At 43.9% G+C, this 16,593-nt stretch overlaps 1 protein-coding gene across 8 annotated transcripts in view; it reads right to left on the reverse strand.

The window, feature by feature from the left end:
- Positions 1-16,593, reverse strand: part of NEXN (nexilin F-actin binding protein) — a 153,250-nt gene that overhangs the window by 25,145 nt on the left and 111,512 nt on the right. For all 8 annotated transcript variants that reach the window (XM_033915854.1, XM_033915857.1, XM_033915852.1 and 5 more), the window contains one exon: positions 13,803-14,024. In XM_033915854.1, the coding sequence (XP_033771745.1) occupies positions 13,803-14,024 (222 nt within the window). The remainder of the gene's footprint in view (positions 1-13,802; positions 14,025-16,593) is intronic.

Consider the following 16,593-nt stretch of genomic DNA (forward strand, 5'->3'; position numbering starts at 1 on the left):
TAGTTTGCCGGTCCACAAAATAATTATTTTTTTTCTGCCGGTCCACGGGTGTAAAAAGGTTGAAGAACACTGGCCTAGAGTAACACTTTAGTATGTGTGCTCCCGCATTCTAAAGAGTCAAGAATCATCAGTAAGACAATTCTCAAATACTGGCCGGTTCTGACAGTATTTCCTCAATTTCATGAATATCCTAAATTTGCATATATCAGGGGCACCAACATAGGAGAAATGCTAAGTAAAATGAATTTGATAATGAATAGACAGGAAATAGATACACAAGATAAAGGCCACTTTATATGTTGCCAATGCAAATATTGTAAAAATGCATACCAAACTCAGTCACTTACTATATCTCAAACTGGAAAACAATTTAAACTCTTGGGACATACAGATTGTAATACGGAAGTAGTTATTTACTGCATTATGTGCCCGTGTGGGTTATACCAGTGGTATTCAACCCAGTCCTCAAGAACCACCTGCCCAGTCAGGTTTTCAAAGTCTCTGTCATCCATATTCATTATGGATATCCTGAAAACCCAACTGGCCAGGTGGTCCATGAGGACTGGGTTGAATACCACTGGGTTATACTATATAGGACATACCAAATGCAAAATAAAGTTCCGTATTGCAGAACATCTGAGTTGTATTAGAACTTGTAAACAATAGGCACCGCTCACAGAGCATTGGAAAAATAAGGGACACACAGAATGATTTGAAATTTACAGTAATTTTGTAGATTCAATTCACTAAGGGAGGGTGATATTAGTAAATACTTATTACAAAAAGAACAGATTTATATACCAATGGGGTACTTTGGAACCGAAAGGACTTAACATAGACATTGAATGGGTATAAATTAACTCAGTATCCTCCGGTATATTTATTCAAATTTCCCGCCTAGAAGATAAACCAAAGAAATTGCCTAGGGCGGTACATAATACATGTCATTTTCCACTAACCCACCATTATACCAGCGTTTTGATGAAGAAAAGAGCTGGCAATTTCTTACCAATATGACAAAAAATGAAAGAGTGAATCTATCAAGGTATTTTAAGATAACTAATTGAGTTATTATACATTTAGAATTAAGTTTGGTTCTAGTTTTGATTCATCGAGAACGTGCTAGTGCGTATTATACACTATCGAGTAATGCAGTATTTTTACTCTTGTAACACGTGTTATATATTATTGAGCATGTAGCATTTTTACTCTCCTCTGCTGGAAGCACCTGGAGGCTTTATTTTCCATCTAGCCATTATTTAATATATCTGGCAGAGGCAGATAAAGCATACTAGTTATATTGACTTTCCTGGACTTTCTCCGATTAGCCCAACTTAGTGCCAACATTATATATATATATAAACTAATTAGAGGATTTTCTATCTACTGATTAGTACGGTTAGAGTATGTGAATTATAATCAAATTATTAATACAGAGATTTGGAAAAATAACTTGAAGCTGGTAATTAATTTTGAACAGTGGCGGGGCACCTTACAGGGCACTGCTGTGAACTTCACAAAAGGTGCCACATAAATGTCTCACCACAACTACCTTATAGGTCATGATGAGCCCCCCCAAACCTATACCCACCTGTCTACCACTCCAATAGCCCTTATGGCTGCAGGTGCCACCTGTATGATAGTACAGTAGGGTTTGGAAGGATTTTGGTGGGTGCACATTTTTCACCATGAATGCAGTGGTTAGAGTGGCTTATGGGCCTGGGTCCTCCTCTCTGATATACTAGCCCCCCCCCCCAACTACTTAAGCAACCTCTGCAGCTCTACTAGGCTTTCCTATGCCAGGTGCTGAAGTTCTGGAGGCAGGTATATACTTTTTTATTCTGATTTTTATGGCAGGGAGGGGGGGTCAGTGATCACTGGGGGAGTGTGTGGGGGTCTATACTTTGTCCCAGCAGTGATTATTTGGTCACTTTGGATACCTTCTGGGCACTTAGACCTGTTTTTGGATTGCCTAAGTCACAATGTATAAGTTCCGTCTAGGAAGTCTCATTAAACTTTTGATTATCGCTGCGGGATCACTAAGTCTAGCCCACCTCTCACCCTAACCACTCCTCGAAAAAAGCCCCTATTCACACTGGGCATACAGCAGCAGTGAAAAGGCCTTAGCTGCTTTTAGATGTCTAAAACCCATTTAAATTATCGGCACTTGGTTGACCTCTTTATGATCGTCCAAGTGCCAATTTAGGCGGATTTTTAGACATATTTCCGTTTCAATTATGAACCTCTTAATGTTTAACCTCTTCCAGAGACATGATCCTGGCAGCTTGGAAGTCATTGGCTTGCTTGTCCTCAGAGAAAGCAAAGATACTTATCTGTAGCAGGTGTTCTTTCAAAAGCTGTTGCTTTCTCACCTCTTCAACATAAATAGGCAAGACTAAAATGCCATCCTGCAGTCTGTTAAAATCCTGTAAGAATTCATTTCCCTACTTAGAAAAGGTTCAAAGAAGAGCGACCAAGATGGTAAAGGGGATGGAACTCCTCTTGTATGAGGAAAGACTAAGATGATAAGGACTCTTCAGCTTGGAAAATAGATGGCTGAGGGGAGATATGCTTGAAGTCTACAAAATCCCGAGTGAAGTAGTATGGGTACAAGTACATCCATCAAAAATTACAAAGACTAGGGGACACTTGATGAAGTTACAGGGAAATACTTTTAAAACCAATAGAAGGAAAATTTTTTCACTCAGAGAATAGTTAAGCTCTGGAGCGCATTGCCAGAAGATGTGGTAAGAGCGGATAGCGTAGCTGGTTTTAAGAAAGGTTTGGACAAGTTCCTGGAGGAAAAGTCCATAGTCTGTTATTGAGAAAGAACATAAGAACATAAGAAGTTGCCTCCACTGGGTCAGACCGAGGTCCATCTCGCCCAGCGGTCCGCTCACGCGGCGGCCCATCAGGTCTGCGACCTGTGAAGTGGTTTCTGTCCACTTCTATAACCTACCTCAAGTTATATCTGTACCCTTCAATCCCCCTATCCTCCAGGAACCTATCTAAACCCTCCTTGAACCCCTGTACAGAGTTCTGGCCTATCACATCCTCCGGAAGCGCATTCCATGTGTCCACCACCCTCTGAGTAAAAAAGAACTTCCTAGCATTTGTTCTAAACCTGTCCCCTTTCAATTTCTCCGAGTGACCCCTAGACCCCTAGACATGTGTGAAGCCCCTGCTTGCCCTGTATTGATAGCATGAAATATTGCTACTCCTTGGGTTTTGGCCAGGTATTAGTGACCTGGATTGGCCACCATGAGAACGAGCTACTGGGCTTGATGGACCATTGGTCTGACCCAGTAAGGCTATTCTCATGTTCTTACTCATCCCCTTATGTTATTCAGAGCCTTCAACTAAATGCCACTCTTCATACATACCCTATCCAAGCTGCCAGAAAGCACAGTTACTTACCGTAACAGTTGTTATCCGGGGACAGCAGGCAGATATTCCCACACATGGGTGACGTCACCGACGGAGCCCCGCAGCGGACAGCCTCGAAAGCAAACTTGCTTGAAGATCTCGAACTTTCGAGTGCTGCACCGCGCCTGCGCGCGTGCCTTCCCGCCCGAACTAGGGGGCGCATCTCCTGAGAGGATCCTCAGTTCAGATACCTAGCCAAGAAGCCAACCAGGGGAGGTGGGAGGGTTGTGGGAATATCTGCCTGCTGTCCCCGGATAACAACTGTTACGGTAAGTAACTGTGCTTTATCCCAGGACAAGCAGGCAGCATATTCCCACACATGGGTGACCTCCAAGCTAAGTAAAAGGGGATGGAGGGAGTTGGCAATTTACGAAAAAAGATTTTGCAAAACAGATTGGCCAAATTGGCCATCCCTCCTGGATAAAGTATCCAGACAATAATGAGAGGTGAAAGTATGAACCGAGGACCAAGTGGCAGCCTTGCAGATTTCCTCAATAGGAGTTGATCGGAGGAAAGCTACAGATGCCGCCATAGCTCTAACTTTATGGCCCGTCACTCGACCTTGAAGAGGAAGACCAGCCTGAGCATAACAAAAAGAAATACACGCAGCCATCCAGTTGGAGATGGTACGCTTCGATATAGGACGACCCAACCTGTTTGGATCAAAGGATATGAAAAGTTGAGGAGATGTTCTGTGAAGTTGAGTGCGTTGCAGGTAGAAAGCCAAAGCACGTTTACAGTCCAAGGTATGAAGAGCCGCCTCTCCTGGGTGAGAATGAGGCTTTGGAAAAAATACAGGTAGAACAATAGACTGATTGATGTGAAATTCTGAAACGACTTTAGGCAAGAATTTAGGATGAGTACGTAGAACAACCTTGTCATGGTGAAAAACTGTGAAAGGTGGATCAGCTACTAGCGCTTGTAACTCACTGACACGACGAGCAGAAGTGAGAGCGATGAGGAACACAGCTTTCCAAGTGAGATACTTAAGATGAGCTTTGTCAAGTGGTTCAAAAGGAGGTTTCATAAGTTGAGCTAAAACAACGTTGAGATCCCAAACCACAGGAGGTGGTTTACGAGGAGGATGGATATTGAGAAGGCCTTTCATAAAACGAGAAATCATAGGATGTGCAGAAAGGGATATTCCATCCAAAGGCTGATGAAAAGCAGCAATAGCACTAAGGTGGACTCGGATAGATGTAGTCTGAAGTCCAGATTGTGATAAATGAAGTAAATAGTCCAGAACTGATGTCAATGAAGCAGCTCTGGGTGGTAGATTATGTGTAGAACACCAAGCAGAGAATCTTGTCCACTTTTGACCATAACATTGTCTAGTGGATGGTTTTCTGGAAGCAAGTAAAATCTCTTGAACAGACGGAGAGAATTGAGAAAAGTCTGTTAAAGAGAAAGGTACCAAGCTGTCAAATGTAGAGACTGTAGATTGGGATGAAGCAAAGCTCCTTGATTCTGCGTGAGAAGAGAAGGAAAAATTGGTAGAAGTAGAGGCTCCCTGGTGCTGAGTTGAAGTAGAAGGGAGAACCAAGGTTGCCTGGGCCACCGAGGAGCTATCAGAATCATGGTGGCATGGTCTGATTTCAACTTGACCAGAGTCTTGAGAATTAGAGGAAACGGAGGAAAAGCATAAAGGAACTGATTCCTCCAGTCCAGGAGAAACGCATCCGCTTCGAGACGTTGAGGAGTGTAAATGCGGGAGCAAAATTGAGGCAGTTTGAAGTTGAGAGGTGACGCAAACAGGTCTATCTGCGGAGTACCCCAACGGGCAAAGATTTGGCGAAGAGTAGGAGAATTGAGTGTCCATTCGTGAGGTTGTAGAAGACGACTCAATTTGTCCGCCAAATAGTTGTGTTGACCTTGAATGTAAACTGCTCTGAGGAAGATGTTGCGGGGAATCGCCCACTGCCACAATTTCAGAGCCTCTTGACAAAGGGAATGAGATCCTGTCCCTCCCTGTTTGTTTACATAATACATGGCTACTTGATTGTCCGTACGTACTAGAATCACCATGTCGTGAAGTAGATGTTGAAAAGCTTTGAGAGCATAGAATATCGCTCTGAGTTCCAACAGATTTATAGAACACCTCCGGTCTGCTTGGGTCCAGAGCCCCTGAGTGCAAAGACCGTCCACATGGGCTCCCCATGCGTACATTGACGAGTCGGTTGTGAGGACCTTTTGATGAGGAAGAGGGTAAAACAGTAAACCTTTTGAAAGATTCAAAGAGAGCATCCACCAACGGAGAGACTTCTTTAAAGAAGGAGTGATGGAAATCAGTCGAGTTGGTGGATCCACTGATTGTTGCCATTGCGATGCCAGTGTCCATTGAGGAATGCGAAGATGAAGCCTGGCAAAAGGAACTACATGAACTGTAGAGGCCATGTGACCGAGCAGAATCATCATTTTTCTTGCTGGAACAGTGGGAAGTTGGAAAAATTGTTGAGAAATTTGAATGAGTGCATCCTGACGTGGTTGCGGAAGGTATGCTCTCAGATTGATAGTGTCCAGAGTTGCTCCTATGAACTGGAGAGACTGAGAAGGAGTCAGCTGAGATTTGGGAAAATTGATGTGAAATCCCAGACTTTGTAGAAAAAGAATAGTCTGTTGGGTCGCTACAATAACCCCTGTAAGAGAGGGAGCTTTGATGAGCCAGTCGTCTAGGTATGGAAATACTTGGAGACCCTGGTTGCGAAGAGCTGCAGCTACAACCACAAGGCATTTTGTGAAAACCCTGGGGGAAGAAGCCAGTCCGAAGGGGAGAACTCTGTATTGAAGATGAAGATTTCCCACTTGGAATCTGAGGTACTTGCGAAATGTTGGATGAATAGGGATATGAGTATAGGCCTCTTTGAGATCGAGGGAGCACATCCAATCCCCTTGATCCATCAAAGAATACAGAGTTGGCAGAGTGAGCATTCGAAATTTCTCTTTGACTAGAAATTTGTTGAGAGCTCTGAGATCCAAAACACTGCACAACAATTTTTTGGTTAAGTCTTGATTCCTGAAAAGTTTTTGGTGATTATGACAGGTACCAACTTGGTATGCTCAAATATGGTTTTGGTTTTACTGCATCACGTAAGAACTATGAGAAATAGACATTTTTATGTTTACTGACAATAAAATATATAGTCAAGTTTACGTTTCGCACAAGCGACTAAATGAAACAGAATTAAAAGTGTTTTGCTCCCGAGTTTCTTTTATATTCAGTGTCTGGTGCATCACGTTGTAGCATCCAACAATAGTCGGCAAGCATTGACGGATTCCAATTGCCCTGGTATCGTTTCTCCATCGTAGCTATGTCTTGATGAAACCTTTCACCGTGCTCGTCACTCACAGCACCGAGATTTGCGGGGAAGAAGTCCAAGTGTGAATGGAGGAAATGAATCTTGAGTGACATATTGCACTTCATTCTCTTGTATGCTTTGAGAAGTTTGTCTACCAGCTGAATGTAGTTTGGGGCTCTGTAATTGCCCAGAAAATTGTCAACAACGTCTTTCAAGGCTTTCCAGCCAATTTTTTCCGGCCCAACTAACAGATCTTCAAATCGCTTGTCACTCATAACATGTCTGATCTGGGGGCCAACAAAAATACCCTCTTTGATCTTGGCATCAGTTATTCTTGGGAACATCTGTCTTAAATAACGAAAACCTTCCCCTTCCTTGTTCATTGCTTTCACAAAATTCTTCATGAGTCCCAGTTTAATGTGAAGAGGAGGCAAAAATATCTTTGTCGGGTCAACAAGCGATTCATGTGCTACATTTTTCTGTCCTGGAACTAACTTTTTACGGAGTGGCCAGTTCTTTCTAGAATAGTGCGACTCTCTGTCTCGGCTGTCCCATTCGCAGATGAAACAGCAGTACTTTGTATAGCCAAGCTGCAGTCCTAGTAACAGAGCAACGACTTTGAGGTCTCCACAGATATTCCAGTTATACCTGGTATACTGGACATACTTTAGTAACATTTCCATATTCTCATATGTTTCTTTCATATGTGCTGCATAGCCAACAGGTACTGAAGGATAAACGTTGCCATTGTGCAACAGAACAGCTTTCAGGCTTAACATTGACGAATCAATGAAAAGACGCCACTCTTCCGGGTTGTGATCACAACCAAAGACCGAGAACAATCCTTCAATGTCACAACAGAAACAGAGACTGTCGACTTGTGCAAAAAATTTGGTTATATCATGATGCCGGTCTCGAAACACAGAAATTTTCGTACCTGGTGATAGCAAACACCATTCCTGCAGTCTCGAACCTAGCAGCTCAGCTTTTGCTTTTGACAGACCCAAATCTCTGACCAAATCGTTCAATTCGGACTGTGTTATCAGATGTGGATCGCCTGATGAGGATGGTTCAAAATCCGGGTCAATGTCACTGTTAGAACCCTGCACTGCAGTTTCTTCATCTGGTTCGTCTAAGGTCCAATCCTCTGGTGGTTTCGGAACTGGAAGACTGTCATCATGTGGCATGGGTCTCATTGCTGAAGGCAGATTAGGATATTCAATTGACTTCTTGTTTTTGGCAGAGAAACCAGACACATTAGTCAAACAGAAATAACAGTCCGTCACATGGTCTTTCTGTTCTCGCCATATCATCGGAACAGCAAATGGCATCGTCTTTCGAGTACCTCTGAGCCAGGCTCTCAGACTAACAGCACATGTCGCACAGCAAATGTGAGGCGCCCATTGCTTGTCTTGATCACCTATTTTGCAGCCAAAATACAGATGATAGGCTTTCTTTACAAGGGCAGTCATCGAACGTCTCTGAGGCGTAAGTGTATATTCCCCACAGATATAGCAGAATGTGTCGCGGCTGTTAAGACACCGACGAGACATATTGCCCGACACCAAAACGTCTATAGCATCAAGCTTACTTACTGTTATATTGCTACAGCTACTATACTACTATACTTTACTATACTGATACTATATACACACACGGACTATCTATATTAACCAAATGAGCAGGATCGGTGTATGGAAGCCACCATTATAGCATGGTGAGACAGCGCAAGCTCGTTCAGACCTGCCCAGACATGCCCAGGATGTCATCTTCCATAAAACAGCTTCCAACCTGGCTAGATTTTATGCATGGACATACCCAGGCGGCACAAACCGTTGTTGATAAGACACTTATGGGAGAAAAAATTGTTTGCATCCAAATATAAGAAAAAATCACGACAAAATTGAAGATTTCTCTGAAATGGTACGTGATGGGTAATTTTTGATGTAATATTCATGATCAGCACCCAAAATTCTATAAGAAACACCCAGCAGTGTTCAGGAAGCAAAAACTTTGTTGTGCAGTGAAATCGGTCGCAAATCCCCCGTCTTTTTGGGAACTAGAAAATAACGGGAGTAGAATCCCGAGTTCCTTTGAGATAGAGGGACTTCCTCTACTGCTCGAAGAGAAAGAAGAGCTCGAGCTTCTTGGAGAAGAAGAGGAAGATGCGACTGGTTTGAAAGACACTCTCTTGGATGGCGATCTGGAGGCACCTGAAGGAGTCGAAGAGAGTATCCCTCTCGTATGATGGTAAGGACCCAGAGATCTGATGTTATGAGCTCCCATTGGTGATAAAATGTGGACAGGCGACCCCCTATGGGGAGGGGAGAATTTGGAAATAGAGAAATTTGAATGCTCAAGTTGAGATTGTCAAAAAGACTGAGCAGGCTTAGTGTTAGCAGGAGTCTGAGATTTTTGTTGTCGTTGTTGAGGAGGAGGACGACGAGCAGGAGGTCTAGAAAAAGCAGGAGTTGTTTTCAGTGGATAGCGACGTGGAGTTTGTTTGAAACCTCTAGTTGGTACAGTTTTAGGTTTTGGACGGATGAGGGAAGCAAAAGAGCGCTCATGTTCTGAAAGACGCTTTGTAGCTGCCTCAATAGAGTCATCGAATAATTCATTCCCTTGACAAGGAAGATTAGCCAATCTATCCTGAAGGTTAGGATCCATGTCCACTATCCTCAACCATGCTAATCTACGCATGGCTACTGCAAATGCTGAGACTCTAGACGAGAGTTCAAAGGCATCATAGGAGGCTTGTAGCATGAAAAGTCTCAATTGAGAAAGAGTCTTAAGGATATTTTTAAATTCTGAAAGACGATTGGTAGAGATGTCCGGGTAAAAGGAAGACAAAATCTTTAAAAAGTGATTGAAATAGGACGTAAAAATGTAATTATAATTCAAAACTCTGTTTGCCATCATAGAATTTTGGTATAAACGTCGCCCAAATTTATCCATGGTACGGCCTTCCCTACCAGGAGGGACTGAAGCATAAATTTTGGAGGGATGTGCTTTCTTCAATGATGACTCTACTACCAGAGATTGATGAGAGAGTTGAGACTTTTCATAACCTTTAGATGGAACCGTCCTGTAACGAGATTCCAATTTAGATGGGATGGCAGTGATAGAATAAGGAGTCTCCATATTGCGAGTGAAGGTCTGCTGGAGAACAGGAGTCATAGGCAATCTGAGTGACTCTTTAGGAGGATGGGGAAGCTCCATGTCCGCCAAGTACTCAGGAGTATATTTAGAGTCTGAATGAAGGTCCAGCTTGAGGGCCTGGCCCATATCAAAGATAAATTTGGCAAAAGAAACTGATTTTGGGTCAGATGATTCTTCAGGAGAGCCACTGCGAGATTTGTGTTGTACTGAGTAGGATGGAGAATCCTCTCTAGAGTATGTGGAAATGTCTGATTCCATACGCACAGTGGGAGAAGAAGCTGTACTGTGAAGTGGAGTAAGAGAATGTTTCCTCTTCAGACTTCTGGATGGAGAAGTACCCGGTGTACGAGGCACAGACTGAGTCGAGGTATGTGGAGAACTGTCCCGACGGACTGGCTTCGATGAGGTTCTGGATCGAGAAGGGCTTCGAGTGGAGGCTCGATGTCGAGAACCCTGCTTCGTCTTCGAAGAACGAGACAAAGAAGCCTCGGTATCCAACGTCGAAGATTCCCTCCGAAGCTTGGAGGCCCCATGTCTCGAATGTTTCGACCGATGCTTCGGAGGAGGTGAGCCCGGAGACGACTCCGATGAAGAAATGTTTTTCGGTGTCCGGGATCGGCTTCGAGAGACTGGAAGCTCCGGTTGAGTCACAGGCTGGTCAACTCGAGGCAAGGTCGAGGACGGGACCAGTTGAGCCACTAAAGAAGTAATTTGAGTGGTGAGGATAGATTTTAACATGTCCTCCAGCATCGGCACCGAGACAGAAGGTTCTGACCTCGTATGTGCAGCAGTACGCTCCGAAGAGGGCGACCTCGAAGGTGAGTATTCCCTTATCTTGGAGGTACGCTTTGAAAGTGGTCGCGCCGAGGACTCTGGTGGCTTCTTGGATACGGCACCTGAAAGAGAACTCGGAGACTTACCCCCCGTAGAAGGCTTCGTGGAAGACGTCGTCTTCGAAGTCAACGAAGGAGAAGAGGTCGAGGCCTTCGAAACCGAAACTCCAGCCGGAGTCTGGGTCGAGGCCTTCGAGACCACAGGCGTCGAAGTCGTCGGAGTCGAGGCCTTCGAGACCGGTGCAGCCGCCACGGTCGAGGCCGGCTCCGAAGATTGCTCCATACCAAAAAGTTGGAAAAATTGAGCACAACGCCGCCGAAAAGCTCGTGGAGTGAGGGTAAAGCAGCGATGACAATCTTCTGGGGAATGAGAGGAACCCAGGCACTGTAAACAACGGCAGTGGGGATCGGTGACCGAAATCACCCGATTACACTGTCGACAGCGTTTAAACCCGGTAAGAGGCCGGGACATGGAAAAAAATAAAGTCCGTGTCGAACGAAGGAGCCTAGGCCTAGGCCCAAAGCTCGACGGCCGAACTGAAAGGAAAAAAAGAATAACTTTTTTTTTTTTTTTTTTTTTTTAAGTAAAAAGAAAATAAGAAGAATAAATGAACACAGCGACCGACTTAAAATTAAAGAAACAGCCGCGGTGATGAGAAGGCAATGCTGCAGAGAAAGAAAACGTGTCTTCTTGTCTCCGCGGAAATAAACGAACTGAGGATCCTCTCAGGAGATGCGCCCCCTAGTTCGGGCGGGAAGGCACGCGCGCAGGCGCGGTGCAGCACTCGAAAGTTCGAGATCTTCAAGCAAGTTTGCTTTCGAGGCTGTCCGCTGCGGGGCTCCGTCGGTGACGTCACCCATGTGTGGGAATATGCTGCCTGCTTGTCCTGGGATAACTTAATATATTCTGTAAGGTAAAAACAGCTACAGAGTATACCTTCATAGCTCCTATCCAGTTTGAGGGTATCGAAAGCAGCTCTTACGACCTCCAGATTTGCAGAATGAAAAGGAATTATGTGAACACAAATGGATCGTATCCCTTTCTAACCAGCAGATGATGGTAGAGAAATTGGTACTTTCCAGTGACATCCTCATTATTTCTCTACCTCCAGCTGGCTCAGCTGATCCAGGATTCCCTGGGGAGAATGTGGCGCAGTGGCTAAAGCTAAAGCCTCAGCACCCTGGGGTTGTAGGTTCAAACCCACACTGCTCCTTGTGACCCTGGGTAAATCACTTAATCCCCCCATTGCCCCAGGTACATTAGACAGATTGTGAGCCTACTGGGACAGACAGGGAAAAATGCTTGAGTACCTGAATAAACTCGTGTAAACCGTTCTGAGTTCTCCTGGGAGAATGGTATAGAAAATTTAATAAAATAAATGGCACGAGATCTCTCAATCAGGCAGGCACGAATCTGTAACCGGCACCTGTGATATAGGCACTGGTTAGAGAATCGCGGGGGTGAGGGGGTTGGGCATCTGTCCTTTAGGACAAACACAATTCTGTATTGGACGTCGGTGTGTGATTCTCAGCCACTTCTTAGGCGGCTGCTGAAACTGGCGTCCTTTACAGAATGCTCCATAATGTGCACAATGCTGCATAAGCCTGTAGTGCTATAGAAACAATTAATAGAAGTAGTAATAGTAATTTAGAATAGAACCTGAGTAGTAGTCATATTATGTTTTGATTGCTTTCCTGTTTCTTTTGTTAAATATCCTTAGCTTATGATGGAATACAAAAACTATGAATAAAATGTACACTCAAACCTCGGTTTGCGAGTAACCCGGTTTGCGAGTGTTTTGCAAGACGAGCAAAACACTCCAGCAAACTGTGACTCGCAAACCGAGTGTTGCCTCGGTAAACGAGCATTTATGTGCCGCCCGTGAGCCTCTGACGGTTGGTGTCTACTCTTCCATTCTGTCTGCAGCAACTCCAGCCCGAGGCCGCGCTACCAGGGCACAGAAGGCAAAGGCTGCATACATGGAGACAATGGCACCATATCCGCCGCTGACTCAAACATCGCCGGAGTCTGAGAATGCCAGGGCAGTTGCGCGGATGCCCGTCCTCCTGCGCATGCGTCTATTCGGCCGCTTCCCGCCCAACTGCGGGGCACCAGCAACCGAAACCGAGCTCGGGACCGCTGCTGTTTTACCATACGGGCAATCCTCCGCTCAACTCACTTTCCCGAACACAGGTGGGCGTTGAGTTGCTAAAAAGGTGACTGCTGACTAGAAAGGACCCCGCTGGAGGACCTGTGGCTGTTAGAGGCGGAAACGATGGCAGACGGCTAGTGGGTGACACTTGATGTAGGACTTCGCAGGTGACAGTGGTGCTCCTGACGCTGGAGGAGCTGGAAGTGAAGGAGGTGAGCCAGGTGATGAGGGAGGTAGAATAGTCGGTCTTCTCGTTTGTTCCGGCTCCTTTTGGCTTGGCTAAGGAATTGGGTTTAATGTCCTCTACAGCTCCTTGTGACTCTGGGCAAAGTCACTTAACCCTCCCTCTTCTGCGTCTACTTACTACCGGTACAAGTTTTGGGGATGTGGAACGAATCGTCCGAGCTTCCATTGTTTGCTATGGGGAAATGTGCTTTGATATACGAGTACCTTGGATTACGAGCATGCTTCTGGAACGAATTATGCTCGCAAATCAAGGTACCACTGTATTATAAATTGTAGAGGTTTACAATAGCATTTTTATGATTATTAGCTGATACTTTTAGCATTTGCTGCTCTCTGTGATCCATAACAGTACTTATGTTTGGTTTAACGAGAATATTTGCAGAATTTTTTGCTTGTATTTCAGGTTGTTAAATACTTTATATAACTAATAAATAAAAATTGGTTATGATTGATCCTGGAAGTCTAAAGAACAATTTGAAAATGGCCAAGGAACAGAAGAAAGTTTCTCAGAGTCCTGTTCTTCCTCCCACCAACTTGGCAAAGGAGCTACACTTATGAATTTTTAATTCCATAAGCAAGTATTAGGATTCTTCCTTTAGGTTACAACTGTGGTCTAAATTAGTTCCTAGTGAGAATTTTCAAGATATTTGTACTTGTATGCAAAAATTTTTGAGAAAAAAGCAGCTGACCTGTTGAAATTTTTCTGCTTCCCTTTCTCTTATTTCAAGATCCATTGCTCTTCGTCTGGCTCGCTCTTCTTCAATCTTTTTTTGTATTTCTTCTTCAGACAGTTTGCCAATTTTTTCAAATTTGCTTTTCAAGTTCTTAGCTTGAATAGAACCTGTTCTTTTTAACTTTATCAGCTCTTCATACTCATTACTCACAACTTCATTGCTTTCATTCACCTCTTCCTGAAAAAGAGATTAAAGAGATATAGGAGATTATTTTTGAAGACTTGTACAGTTTTTGCATATGTAAATGAGTAGGAGGGCTGTAAAGAGAAAAAAGGTTACCTCAAGTTTATATTCAGATGGGTTTATATTCAAATATATGGTAAAAGCTTTCTTGGATTTGAAAACTTTATAATGTGATTGGGTAATTAGTAGAAGTAGTGGGTTAATGTTGTGTTAAACCTATGATTATTTAATTTTTATTTTTCTTTATGAGCTCCTTATCATTACCGATCACTCCCTTTTTTATTGTGGTCCAAAGAAGAATAGAGACTTTCTAGCTATTCTTTTTTTTTTATTTTGTATTTGTTTTAGCAGATACTTGTGAATTGTAATGTGTAATTTACAAATACTAAAAGAAAATTAAGATTGCTGTACAAGAGCTGCCACACTACCTCCTAAAGTACAGTGTCTAATATCATCACGTCAGCCTGAATAGAGGTTTAATCTGTGTACAAGGAGAAGGAGACATCTAAGACAGAGGAGTCACCTACTGTTTCTAATAAAGACTTCTTGTGGTTGCTAAGCCATCCTCCTTGCCTTTTTGTTTTTGAACCAGGACAGGAGCAATCTTCCTACACTCCTGCCCCATGCAGAGCTGCTAGTGAAAATGGCTGCCCCGAGTGCAACCTAGTGAGGGAGACATGGTAATCACTTTTATTCTTCTTTATCACAGGAGCAAGGTTTTTTTTACCACTCCTGCAGGGTGGTAAAAATATTTGTTACTGCATCTGGGGGTAAAAGTCCCCAATTTTTTTATTTCACTGCGGGTTTTCACAGGTACCTGCCCCATATCATTCTGTACTCTGCACTGTAGCTCAGCGCACAATTCTAATGCATTACTTGCTGCGTCATCCCTAAAGTTTGTATAATGCTAAAATTTAAACTGGGACTGAAAATAAACTAATTTTCTTAAATGACATTCTTTATAAAAATGTTCTCTGTCAACAAACAGGATGTTAGCCAACACAGCTTAGCTCTGTTAAAACTCAGAAAAAAGTATTGTTCCGGGCATGTGCTAGCATTCCTATACTGCCTCTTGCCTCATGCTTCTCTTTAGTTTTTCTATCTGCTTAGGTGAACAGAGGGCTAGGTGCACTCTCAAGAAATTTGACATGTTTTTGGTCATTTTATTAAGTTACTTTTTTTTTTTCTTTCACCTCCCCACTTCCCCTTTAATGGGCATTTCAAATAAATTAAACTGACTTTTCCTACTTTGATTTATATTCAGCCGTTCCCTGTTTGTTATCCTAGATGCCAGGCTTGTATGTAAGCATAAAAGAAATCTAAAATGATTAGAACAGCCTTTGATAAATCACTGTGTCTTTTTCCCATCATTTCAATTCTCTGAAAAGTTGGATCAATAATCAGATTCCTATTTTAAATAAGAATGGGAATTGAGGTTTATTACTCTGCCAAAGAGAACAAAAAATGGATTCTTACATTGAATACAATACAGGAAGTGATGTCAGAAGTGAACTGAGGCCAGCATGAGCAGCAAGTGGAAGATGCTGCTTGCACCAGCAAACATTTAAAGAGGTACGAACAGGAAGAGAGGTGTTAGTAACAGCTTCCCCAATGAAGATGGCACCTGGGGTCGTCTGCCTCCTTACTGTGCCACTGGGTGGGGGGGGCAGTCCACCCCAAATGCAAGCCCTAAGAGGCATACACAGCTGACACACAGACCTCCCACCTGACTGCCACTGCTGCTTTTCCGTACCAGCAGCAGCAGTAGTAGCACTTCCCCGTGGCTGCCAGTCCAACCCCTTCGACATTACTTCCTTGTTCTGGAGCAGAGCCAGCAGCTGCGGGGAGGTGCAGGAAGGTCCTGTGATGGCTGTATTTAATTTTATAGTTCTAACTGCTGATATGGGATAGCAGCAACAGTGAGGGGGCAGGATACTCGATAGAATTGTGGTGGAGGGAGTGAGAAGATGGTAGAATACTCGATGGAATTGGGGTAGAGGGGGTAGGAAACTTGATGGAATTGAAGTGGAGGGACAGAGCAAGGGGAGAGATGCTGATGGAAGTGGAGTGAAGGGAGAGAGAGAGAAAAAGACAGATATTGAATGTTAATTGGAGAGGGGAGTTGTAGATGCTGGATGGAAGTAGGGGAGGGAGAGGGGGCAGATGCTAGACAAAAGTGGGGAGGAGAGAGAGGGGAGTAGATGCTGAATGGAAGTGGAGGAGAGAGGGGAGCATCTCCTGGAAGGAAGTGGGGGAGAGGGATCAGATGCTGGATGCACATGAGGAGAAAAGGGATACAGGATGGAAGGAGGGGATAAAGAAAAAAGGGCACATGCTGGATGGGGGAACAGGACAGAATTAGTGAGATATTGGAGGAGGTGAGGGAAAGAGGTGGCAAGCTGTAAGTAGACAGTGAAAAGAGGGAAATTGAGGACTGGATAGTAAGAATTTAGACAGAGGCAGAAAATAAATTGAGAAGGAAGAACAGGGAGAGAAGAGAGATGCCAGAGCATGGGGGGAGGGGGAGGAGACAGATACCAGATCTGGGAGGAGGAAAGGGGGA

Source organism: Geotrypetes seraphini, chromosome 12, assembly GCF_902459505.1.
Source record: "Geotrypetes seraphini chromosome 12, aGeoSer1.1, whole genome shotgun sequence".
In the NCBI taxonomy this organism is placed as follows: Eukaryota; Metazoa; Chordata; class Amphibia; order Gymnophiona; family Dermophiidae; genus Geotrypetes; species Geotrypetes seraphini.